The 14,767-nt window shown below is 36.0% G+C and overlaps 2 protein-coding genes across 3 annotated transcripts; one reads left to right on the plus strand and one right to left on the minus strand.

Annotated features, from left to right (window-relative positions):
* Nucleotides 1-877: 877 nt before the first annotated feature.
* LOC121747541 lies at nt 878-6,574 on the plus strand. 2 transcript variants are annotated; one of them, XM_042141592.1, is made up of 7 exons: nt 878-1,142; nt 3,274-3,362; nt 3,456-3,531; nt 3,982-4,031; nt 4,121-4,438; nt 4,846-4,884; nt 5,978-6,574. In XM_042141592.1, exons 1-7 carry the CDS (start codon nt 977-979, stop codon nt 6,152-6,154), a joined length of 915 nt encoding a protein of 304 aa, XP_041997526.1. In that variant the 5' UTR covers nt 878-976; the 3' UTR covers nt 6,155-6,574. The 2 variants fall into 2 exon arrangements, with proteins under 2 accessions (XP_041997526.1, XP_041997527.1); XM_042141593.1 differs by lacking the exon at nt 3,982-4,031 and having other exon boundaries at nt 3,456-3,581.
* Nucleotides 6,575-9,130: 2,556 nt separating this feature from the next.
* On the minus strand, nt 9,131-14,225 carry LOC121746737 (putative glycerol-3-phosphate transporter 4). Its single transcript, XM_042140662.1, has 3 exons — nt 13,065-14,225; nt 11,828-12,367; nt 9,131-9,546 (listed from the first exon to the last, which is right to left on the minus strand). Exons 1-3 carry the CDS (start codon nt 14,059-14,061, stop codon nt 9,506-9,508), a joined length of 1,578 nt encoding a protein of 525 aa, XP_041996596.1. The 5' UTR covers nt 14,062-14,225; the 3' UTR covers nt 9,131-9,505.
* Nucleotides 14,226-14,767: the final 542 nt, after the last annotated feature.

Raw genomic sequence — 14,767 nt, forward strand, 5'->3', positions numbered from 1 at the left:
CGAACCACAACTGCTTTAGACCATGTCAGCGTCGGAGGCAGTCGAAACAAAAATGAGTTGCAGAATATTAATTTATTGGACCAAAACACTAGACTACATCTTCATAATGTTGGCCATACCCAATATAATGAATCCCAGAAAATGAATCTGGCTGAACCCCCAACTAGAATACGAACGAACGAGTCCTTAAGAGGCTAATTTATCACTTGTAGGAGTAATGATTATATGCTTGCCTCGCTGACACCACAATCATATGTAGCGTGTCGGGGTTGGGGTTGGGGCTAGGGCTAGGGCCTTGGTCTTTGGGCATGTTTGTTGGACTTGCCAAATCTTTTGGACCACGGTAACGGATGATGAATCAACATCTAAGCCCATGCATGTTTAGGAGTGTAGGCCAAACAAAATATACGACTCCCTCGTCCCAAGGGAGATGACCCCTTCCTTGGGCGGCACAGGATTTTAATTTGTGTGTTAGGTGAAGAGAGGGAATAAAGTAGAGATAAACTATGTTTTTATTTTTAATAATAAGTTATCTTGATTGGAACCAACTAAAAATGAAAATGAATATCTTCAATGGAACGGTACGGAGGGAGTATATTTGAATACATGTCAAGATGCATGCTTGCACATCATGGTAGACATTCTATGTATTTTTCACACTAGATTAGAATGATAAAAATCAGACAATTACATATATGCATTTAATTTAACACTTAAATGTATCATTTTAGCCCAGTTGAGTAGCAGTAAAAATACTCTCACTCCATCCTCACGAAGATGACTAATTTGACATAGTATTTTATGAAGTTTTATTTTATACGTTAGGTAGGTGAAATAAAATAAGGATAAAAGGGATTTCCATTTATAGTAGCAGATTAAGCGAGTTATCTTCTGTGGGTTTGGTGAAAAATTAAAGTTGGGGGATGCTAATTTAGCTGGACTGAACTAAATTTAGAAATACTCCTACTACCAAGTAATGGCGACCAGCGGCGGCGGCGGCCGAGTCGTTTACGCGGACAATAAAATGGAAAGGAGACCGATGAAGTTTGAGAATCCATTTACTTTAAAAGTGGGTCAAGTATTCACCGGTTTTGGAGTCGGTTGTGGTGTTGCCATTGGCATCGGTCGCCCTATAAATTTAGGTATGCTTTGCGCCAACTACTCAAATTTGAATCCAGTTTATTAATAAACATGCCTCAAATTTGCTTATTTTGTTCAAGTATTTGAATTTGGCTGCTTAGCTCTTGTTTCATCGGCCTTGTCTATTTAATTTGTGACGCTCACATTTTGGTACTTCTCTTAGATGTTGGAATTGATGTTAAAAATTGGGGGAATTGAGAGAGTTTGATTGTCAACTCGTTTGATTTGATTTACCATCGCAAATGTAGTAAGGAAATGTGATATCTACTGCGCCTATAAATCACTCAAAAAGAGAAATGCTTACTTGATAAACAGTAGTACGTGTGTTTTGTAGAGAAGCATATCATTATATGTCAGATAAAAAGAGTACGCAAAATAATGAGATGGGAAATTTCTTCTAAACGAATAATCACCAGAAATTTGTGTAACTTGGGACTAATGCCCCTTCTTCGAAATAGCGAGAAATTTCGGACTATGGGTTTAAATTCGCTGACCTTTCAATATAAGGGTTCAATTCGCTTACCTTTCGAAATATGGGTCCGAGACATGCGAATTTTTCGGAATAAGGGTTTTACATCTTTTTATATTTATTATGTTCATTTTTCTTTTTATTTCCCTTCCAATAATTATTATAGATTTACTAAACTATCCTTTAACCCATCTCTCAAAAATTTCATTTTACCTCCCTCCAAACGATTTGCGCTCCACTCTTAAAAGTCAATCTTCTCTCCAATTCTCACGTTCACGCCGCCTCCACCCTCCACTTCGCCGCCACCTCTTCCTGGCGCGTCTTCACCGTCTCTGCCTCCACCCTTCACCACCTCCGCTTCCATTCTCCGCTGCTCTTTCCAATTCCGATCTAGAGCAACCTCTCCTCAATCCCATCAACCCGTAATAATCCACGTTTCCGCTCTCTCCTCCGGCTAGCCTCTGCTTCAGCTGCTGGATTTTAGCTGCCAACGAGCACAATTTCCCCGGAATTTCTCTGTATTGAACCTTCTGCCGCTTCCAAGCAGGCCCTAGCAATTTCCGGTCACGCAAATCGTTTGGAGGGAGGTAAAATGAAATTTTTGAGGGATGGGTTAAAGGATAGTTTAGTAAATCTATAATTATTGGAAGGGAAATAATAAGAAAAATGGAGAGAATAAATATAAAAAGGTGTAAATCCCTTATTCCGAAAAATTCGCATGTCTCGGACCCATATTTTGAAAGGTAAGCGAATTAAATCCCTTATCTCAAAAGGTCAGCGAATTTAAACTCATATGCCGAAATTTCTCATCCTCTCTTCGAGAAATTTCGGAATAAGGGACTAATTTCGCTGACCTTTCGAAATTTGGGATTAAATTCGCTGACTTTTCAAAATATGGGATTGAGGCGTGCGGATTTTTCGAAATAAGAGTTTTTTCCTTTTTTTCTTCTCCTTTTTCTTATTAATTCCATCACAAAATACATGGATAGACCAAACTACCCATAAAAATTTGAAACCCCGATTATGATTCTGCTCGCATATTGATAATTTGAAACTTCCACTACCAAACCACCGCCCCACCCAACCACCATCCATATCTGATAATTTGGTTCATATTGTAATTGGGGAAAAACAAATAAATTTGTCCATTGGGCTAAAGTATTCGATTAAAGAATGGCTTAAATATCGAAAATAGGCTTGTTAAATTGTAAAATCTTCAACCCCCAACCACCGAAGCTAGAGAGAAATTGGGGTTTCAGAATTAGGGATTCAAATTATCAGAGATATGCTAAAATTGAGGTTTTAAATCTTGGGATAGTTTAGTCCATTCATATATTTTTTATGAAATTAATAAGAAAAAGAAGAAGAAAAAAGAGGACAAATGAAAAAACCCTTATTTCGAAAAATTCGGCGCCTCAATCCCATATTTTGAAAGGTCCGCAAATTGAATCCCAAATTTTGAAAGGTCAGCGAAATTAATCCTTTATTCCGAAATTTCTCCTCTTCTTATGATTGATATATTAATTCAAATATTATTTCCATAACTGAGAACCAACATTTAGTTCAATTGGAGTCCAGAATGATATGATACTATCTGACAATGTTATTTTTAAGCTTGGCTTATTGACGTCTCCGTTAATTGTGAAATCTCAATATATCATTAGGTGCAATACCAGTCTTGGGCCAAGTCATGAGTGCCACGAGAGGTGCAACTGATGCATTTTCTGGTGTTCAAAGACATGTTAATAATGCTGTATGTATTTCTGGTATGTGTTCCATTCTTTTTTACTTTATATGATATATCTTAATCTTAATCTTCTTTTCCCTGTCTCTTTCATGAATGCAGCTAAAGAAAGTAGGTGCAAAGAACATTGAAGCTGGTATTGGCTGTGGAGTGGGTTTCGGCCATGGATTTGGAGTTGGTATGTACCTGGAAGGATATAAATCGCCTGAGTTAGTTAAACTTAGTGAGGTTTGCGTATTCTAATATCTGCAAGTCGCTGATGCAATGCAAAAATAGATACTGAATGATTCTGAGAGGTTTTATTTTACTACAAAGGGCTTTCCCTTTTCATTGTTTCACTATTCAGTTCCTCTGTTAGATTATGAGATTGATAGCATGATATTAGACTATCTCTTTCAGATGTCTTTGATTGAATATGCAAATATTTTTGTATGCATTAATCTGTTTTTCATGTTTCCTGCTGCAAAGCTATCCCTTTGTAGGCTTTTGAATCATAAAATTCTGTCAACAGTTTTAAAATTATGTGGGCATATAAAGAATTGTTTTCCTGGCACTCTGTTAAATGGAAAGGGGCATCAGCATATTCCTCACTTGCATTAGATAGCTAATATACTTCAAAATATGACAGGCCTTGCTGTGAAGCCTAGTGTGCTGCATCAGATACAGTTACAGTTTTTAGTATGTGTTGATGCTGTCTTCTCTTTTCAGTGTTTATCCCACAGGATAAAGTTTAAGTTTTATTTTTCCTTACCAACTCCAATTTTCAGCAAGTGGCAACAGGTGTGATGGAAAGACTTGGAATAAATTCCAGCTCTGCCCTGTCTGCTAGCCAAGGGATTATTTCCCCTCCATCTTTACAAATTGGCAAGAGCACAGTTGACGAATCATCATATGAAAATCGAAGCAAGGCCCAGTTAGCAAATTCATCATCTAGTAACAGGAATGGGACTGCACTACTTTCTCCAGAGGGGACTTTAGCTCCGACTAGTGCTGCAACAGATACAGGATATTCCAGTCAAACAGAGAAAGTCCTCAACAACTTTTTGAAAAAGATCAAAGAGGACGGCAGCTCCTTTCAGGAACAAGTATGTATACATGAACCTCAAAACTCAAATACTAGAGAAATTTCACTGCAATATGTGTTAGAATAGTAGCCCTCTAAGTGAACTCTATTTTTTGTAGTGCTAGAATTTATTGACTGACAGTCTGGCACAAGTCTTTATTGCTAGAACTAAGATAATGTGGAATTCTGAAACTAGAAATAACTGGTATGTTTCTGCTGAGGCTTCTGATGTTAAAGCTCACACAAGGAAAGTTTAGAGCCTCATGTCACAAAAACAGAGTGGTCACATTATCGCATTAAGAATAATGCATTTTATCCTCATATGATTGTTGACAGTATTCTTTATATGTTGTCATTGCCATAATCATGGATTTCTTAATCTCTTGTTACCTGTGTATATAAAGGTTACTGATTCTAGTTACATTGCAGGGTAGGGCAACTCAATTGGAGAATAACGTGCTTCAAATGGTAAATATACACAGAACCAAGTTCTTATTTTACTTCCATTTTTTTTCCATATATAGTCATATAACATAATAACATTAAATTTTTGTGCTGAATGTCAGTGTGTCTGCTACTTTTTTAGTAACTTTAGTTTCATTGTTAATGATATTGAATAAAACAAAGATAAAGTTCAAGCCTTTAATGGATTTGCATATCCTAAAAACAGAACTCTACTTCAGGGCATGTGAAAAAGAAAATTTAAGAATCTATTCCACCTAGTATATACTCCCTCTGTCCCATTAAAAATGAAACGTTTTCCTTTCTTTGGTTGTCCCATAAAAAATGAAACGTTTCTTAAAATAGAAATAACTCTATCTCTACTTTTTCATCTCTCTTACTTTACTCTCTCTTCATTAACTCACAAAACAATACTACATAAAATCTTGTGCCGATTCCCAAATGTTTCATTTTAAGTGGGACGGTGACATAAATGATTTTAACTCCGTTTGAATGGTGCCAGTGGCTCTCCTGAGGAAGCTAACCTCAATGAACTCTTTCCACAAGTTATGGAATTTTGACACTTGTTCAAATTCTCTTACTTAATACATGATGTGCCCTTTCATATTAGTAGCTTAGCATCATTATACAAGGCCAATGGTAGTATGGTACCGAACTGTCAGTGAGTAGCTTGGAACCTTCAGGTGGAGCCTAAACCCAACCATGATATGGACAATATTCGGTTGTAGTTTAGAAAGTTATTCCTATTCTTTCACGAATTTATACATGATTGTAATAAATTAAAATGCATAATTTGAGACTTTCAAGCTAAGAGTATATGCAAGAACATACTTAATAATTATGCTTTGACATAAAATTAGAACGTAGATTTTGGTTTGAACTGTTGGTTTTCTGGCAATGACCATTTGATCCTTGCCATTCATCTATATAACAATCAAAGAATCTCAAACATAATTCTAATTTAAAAATTAAAATAGATTAGAAACAATGGAATGGAATCATGACTTCTTAATACAGTGTTTGAAATGTTGACCACGATTCAGTTCCACGGTTTCTGGATCTGCTGGCTGCATCTAACCTGGCTTTCTTATGCATTCAGGTGTTGAAACACCAGGTACTCATTGAAGAACTAATGCAAGAAAACGATAAGCTTCGCCAGATATTAGTTGATGAGTTGAAAGTTCAACCCAGCAGGCTCCAATCCAGTGCCACAAGCCAGAGTAAGTCCTCATGTACCGAATGTTTCGAATGCCGCAGAAGACAAAGGAAAAGGTGAAAGGGACAAATCTCTTACCAATTTTGTTAACCAGTTAGTCCGACCAAATATTATTTTGTCCATCGACTCCATCCCTGCTGCAACTGGAAACTGGCATGGTGGATCAAATTTTGCTTGATTATTAAGGACACCGTGAAACAGTGTCAACTACTACTTCAACACAGCTCTTCCTTGTAAGGAAGGAATTGATACGTGCGAAATCCACCATGGCACATGCTCATCGAGTTAGGCCACTTTGAATAGAGAATCTCCGAAGAAAGTATAACCCAGTATGGAGACGGGCATACTACGTATACACTTTGTTTGTTTCATACTTTGGCATTTGGGGATGATTATTACGTAAGATGTATTGTGATTCTTGGAAATGAACACATTTGGATGTTTAGTAGGGGAGAAAAAATATTGAAAATTATTTCCTTACTTCTTGCTTCAGTTATCTTACATATGTTCATCTGTTGTGGTGAGTGGAGGAGAAAATATATCCCCTTTGTTCATGATTCATATTCCTTTTTGGGGCGTTCCAAGCTAAATGAGTCATTTCGTTTTTGGCATTGTCCCTCCTACTTTTTCCTTTCTACTTTTTCGTCTATCTACTTTATTCTTTCCACCTAACTAACAAAATCTCATTTTCTTAAATTCCGTGTTGAAAAGAAATGTCTCACTTTGCGAGTGAGGGGGGAGTATTTGATAATGTTATTGGGCCGTGGTTATTGAGATTATTTTAGGGTTTTAGTGTTAGGAGAGCAGATTGCCTACCTGGTGAATGATCGATTGAAGCACACAATAGTATAATTTGTTTTATTAGTTAGAAAATAAAATAAGAGTTTTTACTATATCCAATCACGATTTGAAGTATACAAAATTCTAACACTAATATATAATTATCAGATTAGCACTAGCACGTGAATTTGATTAATCCGGTCAAATATTATCTTTTATTGAAAAGTAGGAAAGATAAAGAGAGAGTAAAGTAGGTGACGGAATAGAGTTAGAGTGGATGAATGTTTGTTTTTTGTCAAAAAAAAATGACTCAACTTAGTTGAGATATTCTAAAAAGGAATACGATTCAAATTAATTGGGACGGAGGGAGTACTATATATCTATATATATAATTATTAAATTTCATTTCAATTTTCAGTTTATTATTTTATTTTACATACATTATTAAGCTTCCACTTCTCTATTACAAAAAAATATTGTAAAATGAATAATTAATTATCAAGTACTAGCACTACCTAAGGTAAGTAACGTAATCACCCATCAGACAAGGAAACAAAACGCAATGCGGCATTGTTTTTATGCTATTTGACAAACTTGATTGTTGGTCAAAGTATAAAGGAAAAAATAAATTAAATGTTTAACAAAAATAGTTACTGTACGATTCTCATAATTTATTAAGAGTAGGAAAATAAAACAAGGGGACAAAAATCAGTGTTAATAATTAGCCAAAGAAACCAAAGTTGTGAAATTAATAATTAATTCCTCAGTATGATAATGAAGCAACATCTATTAACTAAAGTTTCCAAGTAAACAAAAGGCAATGCGGCGTCGTTTTATGCTACAGCACCATCCTATGCATTTCCTCCACGGCAGAGGATCCTACTACGAAGTAGTGTTAGTGGAATGTGAGGTTCATATTATTAGTAAAAGAAAAGGGAAAAAGTAAGAGAGAAATTTTTGAAAACTTTCCTTTTTAAACATGGTCTATTTTTCGTGGACAACCAAAAATGGCAAATGTGGTCTATTTTTCATGAATGAAGGTAGTATTATTTTGTACTACCACTATAAAATTAATATTGTATGTCCCACCAATCCAAAAGTATGAGTAATCCAGGTTCCGCTTAATTAATAGTATATCTCATGTATTTAAAATAACAATATTCATTATTTGATTTAAGTCTGCTATGAACTTTAATTAATTACTTTCTCCGTACGTGAAATGTTATCTATATTTGACTCGGCATGAGTTTTAAGAAATGTTAAGGAAAGTGAGTGAAAAATTAGTGGAATGTGGACTGCACATTTATATAATTTTATTTTATAATAGGATGTGAGTGTAAATGAGTTAATGGAAAGTGAGTTCCATTTACCAAAAATGATAAAAAAAAAAAAAAAAGCAAAGTGGACAATATTTGGCGGTCGAACCAAAATGGCAAAAATGAACAACATTTCACATATGGAATATTTTATCCAAGAGTGGTTTGATTCAAAAATAAAATTTATAAATCAAGAAATAAATTACAACCGGTCTGGATTTTTAATAATAAAACTCTTTAATAGAACTTCTCTTCGGGATATTAAGAAACCAGGACTATGACACATGATTGAGTGCAATAAAATGAGGCACCTATAGACATTAAGTACCACCACTATCAAATATATAATGTGACCGGGTCACGAAATAATTGATTAAAATAATTGATTAGTAAAAATAGTGCATAACTAATATCGAATGCTAAATATTATATTTAAATATTGAAAAATACTAATAAGAGACTTTGTTAGGCCTCATCTCAACTTCAAGATCCACTAAATGTTACTAGTGTTTTTAATTTTAGGCAAAAAAGCTTCCGGACTAACATTTGCAACATTTCATGACTTGTATTGTATGCAAAGTCTATCGAAGTTGAGAAATTATTTTATTGTCTATGCTTTTATTCATTTAACTAAGAATCTTGATTAAAGTTTGTCTATGCTTTTATTCATTTAACTTAGAATTTTGATTAAAGTGGAAGCATCCAGTGGATAGTGCTTTAGGCGTATGATCAAATACTAATCATTTTAATGTGCTACTTGCTAACTAAATCAACACATTATATCAAAAATGTCAACACAAATTTGTTGACATACTCATGTCACTGTGTTTTTGTTACTGTGTTGACATTTTTAACACAAGGTGTTGCCTTAATATGTAAATAATTGTGAGACCCACATAATAACAAATATCTGAAAGTAGAATTATGAGGAATACTTTCTATAATAAAACAATGGAAGTTTGTAACATTCTAAAACTAAACATTCAAACAAATCTATCGACTAGTCAGAATTTGAGGCAGAAACATGGACCAAAAACTACATGGACAAGAATTTAGGCAAAAACATTTCTATCGGCCATGAAATGAGAGAGAAGAATATCATCAGCAGTCCAAGCTGGTGAGGCCTTCTCGTGACACAGCACAAAAACACATATATAGAATAAATATATACATATATATAACAGCCTACATAACTATTTCACAAGTTTTTATAGCATCGCCTTATAGAACTTATTGTTTCATGCAACCTACCCAGACCTAACTACTCTTTTTCTCACTCTCTATTCGTATCACGATGTTGATGGTGATTCTCAGCTCAACGCCTTTGATCGTGCAAAAGCGGCCGAGAGGCTTCACCTGCAATACCACAAACCCATATTATAACATAGCAATTTCTGAAAATATAGAGACATCAAGCAGCAACACAAATATTTTAAAAGGACGTCGTTCATTCTCATCCAAATTCCAACAAGATTAACAGATGTATTTCCAATCATTATCTATGGGCGTCTTTCATTATAAGATATCTTGCGGGCATCCAATGAATCATCTTGAGGTCACACTACTTCAGAATATTACTAACATAGTGCATCAATGCAGGCATCCAATGAAACTATAGAATACCATAGGGCTCACCCAATGTGGTTAATCTGCAAAGTATTTGACACATTTATTCTTCAATCGCAATGCTCCTCTGATTATGCATAGGGAGAATAATTAAAGAATTTCATGTTTCATCAACGACTGAAGTTGAATTTTTTATAAAAATTGATCAAAAAATGGAAAACGGGTTAGAACAACATCTTTAAATGGAGTGAATACTTATGAAAATGGTTTGCCTACAATACTGAGAATTCTAGAAATTTATAGGCAAACTTGACTGAAGTTGCAGAAGTTGGCAGAGCAAGAGTTTAAGATACATGCATAGGGATAGTTTGATTTTCCAGAGAATAAAAAATGTTGTCAGTGTATTCCAAGGATGCCTACAAAAACAAATTAAGGGGCCAATTCTCTAGTGTCAACTCCCCATTACAATACATAGTACCACTCTCAAATATAGAGGAGATACATGCGGAGATTTGAACATCACGAAACAAGAAGAAATAGGGTACCTTTTTTATAAATAGCTTAAATTAAAAAAATTCACTCTCGAATTTTCCCAAGTACATGAGCACCACATGTAATGTTTCAATCAAAACATATAGTAAGAAAATTTAATGATCGATCAATTGATAACAATCACCAAAATTAATTTAAATTAAATTATCCATAAGATCCATCATGTTTGAATCTTGGTGTAATTTATTGTGCACAACTACATGGATCATGTAAATTCAAACATTATTGAACTGGTTTAATTAATCAGACCTAAAGAATGACTCAAAGCTACCAGAGATGTTTATTAGATCATATAGTCATGCTCTAAGTTAACTGACTCTTTTATCCAAAAGGAATCCCTAGAAGAGGAACAAATTGCTCAAAGCCTAGGCAGAGTTCAAACTTCCTCCAATCAGTGCATAATTACGATCACACACTTCATCCTATAACTAAAAAGAGTTCCAAGAAGAGCGAATCAAATGTGGAAAAGTATGACCGACTGAGGTTGACTTTTTCCCCTCTTCTATGCACCTACACTAAACAACATTATGGTCTCGACAACTGATCTGACCAATATGCACATTTCTGGCCAAGGCAAAACTCAACATCTTGCTTATACTCAGAAAAGAAAAAGAACGAAGATAGTCATCATCTTCCTCTGTAAAATTTTCATTGTTGAGGTTACCAGACATACTTTACTATGCTTCAATAGTTAATTCTTCCATTTACTAGACTGGTAAATTACAAAAGCCCTAATATATCTGAGAGTATTGGAATGATAGAAGTTCTCAAGGAAGTTCTCTGTTGTTCGAATTCCCACCTAAACAACCATACCAATTCCTAAATAGGCTTTTGGGATATATGGAAAATTTGATGGCCTGGTGCGTATATAACAAAACTGATTTGGTAGATACCATTGTTAGTTCTTCAGCACAAGGCAGTCAAGTTTAGCTGAGCTGAAAGATGCCACACTATAAGTTAATGGGTACAGTCAGAAGTTAAGCTAGACTAAATATTCATGAGGTATAGATAGGAATAAGAGTTCTGGTTGGCCAAAATCCGAAGTTACCTGATATCGATCTGCACTAGGCATCCCCTAAATTCTATTTAGCTTTCATTGTTATTTAGTTGTTTATTATTATCAGAGTTTGTTATTAGTGGAGTCTTAGAGATAGGTTTTTCTTTTAGTTTGTGATTCAATTTAGAAAACTTCATTAGTTTTTATAAATAGGGTTTTGTGTTCGACAGTGTACCAAAAAAATGTTTACATTTTAACTTTTAAGTAAATGAAAGATTGAATATTGTTACACAACAGTAGGAATTCAGTTTCCAATTCCTAAAGACAGTTCTAGATGTTAGTGTATGTACTGTGATTATTTATAACATAGTTGCATAGTACTATGTATTACCGTAATGTTGACTTTCAAATCGTACACTTAAAAAGGAAATTAAGTACAACAGGAAAAAAAATGCGTTTAGTTTGCTTTTTCTTCAAAAGTCAGATGTCATAGGAACAAATTTAGCTAGAGGAAAGGATTACCTGAAATATCATTTTGTTCAGGTGACAACTGTTTGGAGAATTTTTCTTTAATTTCAGCAACTACCAAGTGAGTAAGAAGCAGACCAGCAGCAAAAGCACCAAGTATAAGCATGTAGAAAACTGCATCCCAACTCTTTGTAGAAAGAAATCCAGTGAGAAGAGGACCTAGAGCAGCACCAATAGATCCAGTACCATCAATTATTGCTGTAACTGTTGCCAATGCCCGTGAATCGCCTTTTAAAGAACTGTGAGTGCCAAGATCAGCAGAAACTGCAGTTGTGATAAGTGCATAAGGCCCATTCACAAGTAAACCAGCTATCATCATAAGAACAACGTTGCTGACTTTTGAGATACTTCCATATCTACGGTAAAAGATCATAGCAGGTATTGCAGCATACATGAAGCTAGCAGCAGTAGTAGCTCGAGCTTTAAGCTTGTCAGATATATAACCAGCTAAAATTCCACCAATTATTCCCCCAACATCAAACAATGTAGAAAGATTTCCTGCAGACTTCACCGACATATACTGTCCCTCAACAGCTGTAACAATGTAACCACATGAGCTGGTGAAATGAATTCAACCTAAAGCTACTGCCAGAATACAAAATGAACTAATCACAGATCCACAATAATCGGTTGTGCAGACTAAAAGATTACTTGGAGACAGTTTAAGAAGAGCTATAAAATCACATCTACTGAATCCATGCATTAATAGAAGGCTAAAAAGGCATCTTCTGATGGTCTAATTGCACCTTAAAGCAGTTATAAATTGTTCAAAATGTGTAGCTTTGTCAACCATTACTTCAGTCAACTGATCTACCAAACAAATTTTCATTCTCTTTGCATGTATATGTTTTAACTTCTAATTTTCAGTTGCTATGTCATTAGTATTTAACTGTTCTAATTTTTGTGAATGAATACAGATAGACAATAAAAACAGATATATTTAATCAAGGTATGAATAAACATGGCTCCTACTACAGATAGAGGAACAAGTAAATACTGTTCAATGAGTTTCCCCTTCCTTCGTGTGCATGGATGCAAGCTACACATGCCTATGGGTCGTATGGGCATTGCCTACATATAGCCATCAAATTTTAATCTTTCTTCAACCACGGTTTTCTCTCTAGCCTACCAAGACATTACATTCTATAAGAACTTCATACACCCTGTATTCGAATAATATAAACAGTTCCAGTGCGCACTAATAATAATAAGGCGAAGACTAGAAAAGTACCAGTCTGACTAAGGTAGTAAGGCAACCAATAGAGAAACGTATACGCAACCAGCTTGGCAAAGAAGAGACAAAGTGCAAACGGAATAACTCCCGGTATCAAACAGGCTTGAACTAGTCCAATACTCTTCCTATCTCCCGAACTCGAGTTTCCAGCCAAACTCTCCTTCAATCTCTGCGACTCCTCATCCCGAGGCGACGCCAGCGCTTGCCCATGAGACTCATGGGGGTTCGAGAATCCAATATCTTCAGGGTAAGCAGGCAAGAAGAGATACACTAATATCCCACTAACAAATATAAAAGCCCCAGGCAGAATAAAGCTCCATCCCCACCCATACTGCAACACACCAGCAGCAAGCAAGGATCCAGCAATGTTCCCAGTCGAAGTGTGAGCATTCCACACCCCCATAATCAATCCCCTCTTCCTCTTCCCAAACCAATTCCCAATCACAGCAACAACCGAAGGCCAGCCTGTGGCTTGAAAGAAGCCTGCAACCATCTGCATCGCCAAATAGAAGGCGAAAATGTGAATATCCCAAAAGTAACCCATCCCAAACAAGCCTACAAAGATGCCGCTCCCAACCATTCCAGTGGTGAGGAACATCCGAAGGTCTAATTTATCCCCCAAATGGCCAGCGCCGTACATCCCCATGGCGTAACTGCCGAGGAAGGCCAAATCAATCGCCCCCAATCTCCACGTCCCGTCCTTGCCGTTGAACGGTGCCCAGCCCTTATTCTTCGCCGCAATCGGCGCCGCCTCCCTCTCGATGAACAATTGGCCGAAGGGCCAGGGGCGGAATCCGATTGAATTGGCCTGGTTTTGGCCGGGATCTAGCACGCTCTTGACTATGCTGCTCGGCTTTCTGGAAGCATGATAGGCGGTGTAGGCGATGAATGTGACCAACAAAACGACGTAGCGGTAGGTTTTGAGGCTCCAATCCTTGCCGCGGAGGCTCCGAATTAGGATGATGCCGGGGGGATTTCGGCGATGGTTGGACATGATTATTGTAGAGGACACGAGGAAAGCAGCATTATTGTTGTGAATTTGAAAAGGAAATAGTGAGAAGGCATAGATAGAATTAGAAAGCGAGGTTGATGGAGGGAAGGGAAGGAGAGGAGTACGGAAACGTGGCGTCTATGCATGTTCGGCGCCAACCATGCTGCTTTGCGTTTCCTCACATTTCTTAACTCATTGTTTAAATTCCCAAACTCAATTTGGTGGATTAATAGAGTGTAATTAAATGATAATTAATTTAATTTCATACTACACTTTTCATTTTCGTCTGACCCACATAAATATGTGCATTTCATTTTCGGAAGTTATCCCAATTTATTACATATATACATCAACTTATTTACAATTTATACCACCATTAAACATTACTAATAATGTGGATCTCACTATCCACTAACACTACTTTAACTAGGAGTGGCAAATCTTGCGGATTGGATCATTATCGGATCAACCTGATAACGATCCAATCCAATAAGGTCTAACCCGAACCCGACCTGCTAAGGAAATTGTCAACACGAACCCGACCTGCTAACCTTAAATCTGAACACGACCCGAATCCGTTAACGACATGATAACAACTCGAACATGATATTACACAATTAAAACTTGATATTACACTATTAAATCAACTTTTTAAACTTGATTTAAATGAAAAAAAATCCATTTCCCACTATTTAAACATTATTTACAA

The sequence above is a fragment of the Salvia splendens genome, chromosome 9 (genome assembly GCF_004379255.2).
Source record: "Salvia splendens isolate huo1 chromosome 9, SspV2, whole genome shotgun sequence".
NCBI lineage: Eukaryota > Viridiplantae > Streptophyta > Magnoliopsida > Lamiales > Lamiaceae > Salvia > Salvia splendens.

Bases quoted from the DNA above. Each gene is read 5' to 3' on its own strand.
- LOC121747541 (XM_042141593.1), top strand. From the start codon at position 977: ATGGCGACCAGCGGCGGCGGCGGCCGAGTCGTTTACGCGGACAATAAA. The intron at 1,143-3,273 runs GTATGCTTTGCG...ATATATCATTAG, and splicing joins CGGTCGCCCTATAAATTTAG to GTGCAATACCAGTCTTGGGC. The intron at 4,439-4,845 runs GTATGTATACAT...GTTACATTGCAG, and splicing joins GCAGCTCCTTTCAGGAACAA to GGTAGGGCAACTCAATTGGA.
- LOC121746737 (XM_042140662.1), bottom strand. From the start codon at position 14,061: ATGTCCAACCATCGCCGAAATCCCCCCGGCATCATCCTAATTCGGAGC. The intron at 12,368-13,064 runs GTACTTTTCTAG...ACATTGTTACAG, and splicing joins TTACTACCTTAGTCAGACTG to CTGTTGAGGGACAGTATATG. The intron at 9,547-11,827 runs GTAATCCTTTCC...GTGGTATTGCAG, and splicing joins TGAACAAAATGATATTTCAG to GTGAAGCCTCTCGGCCGCTT.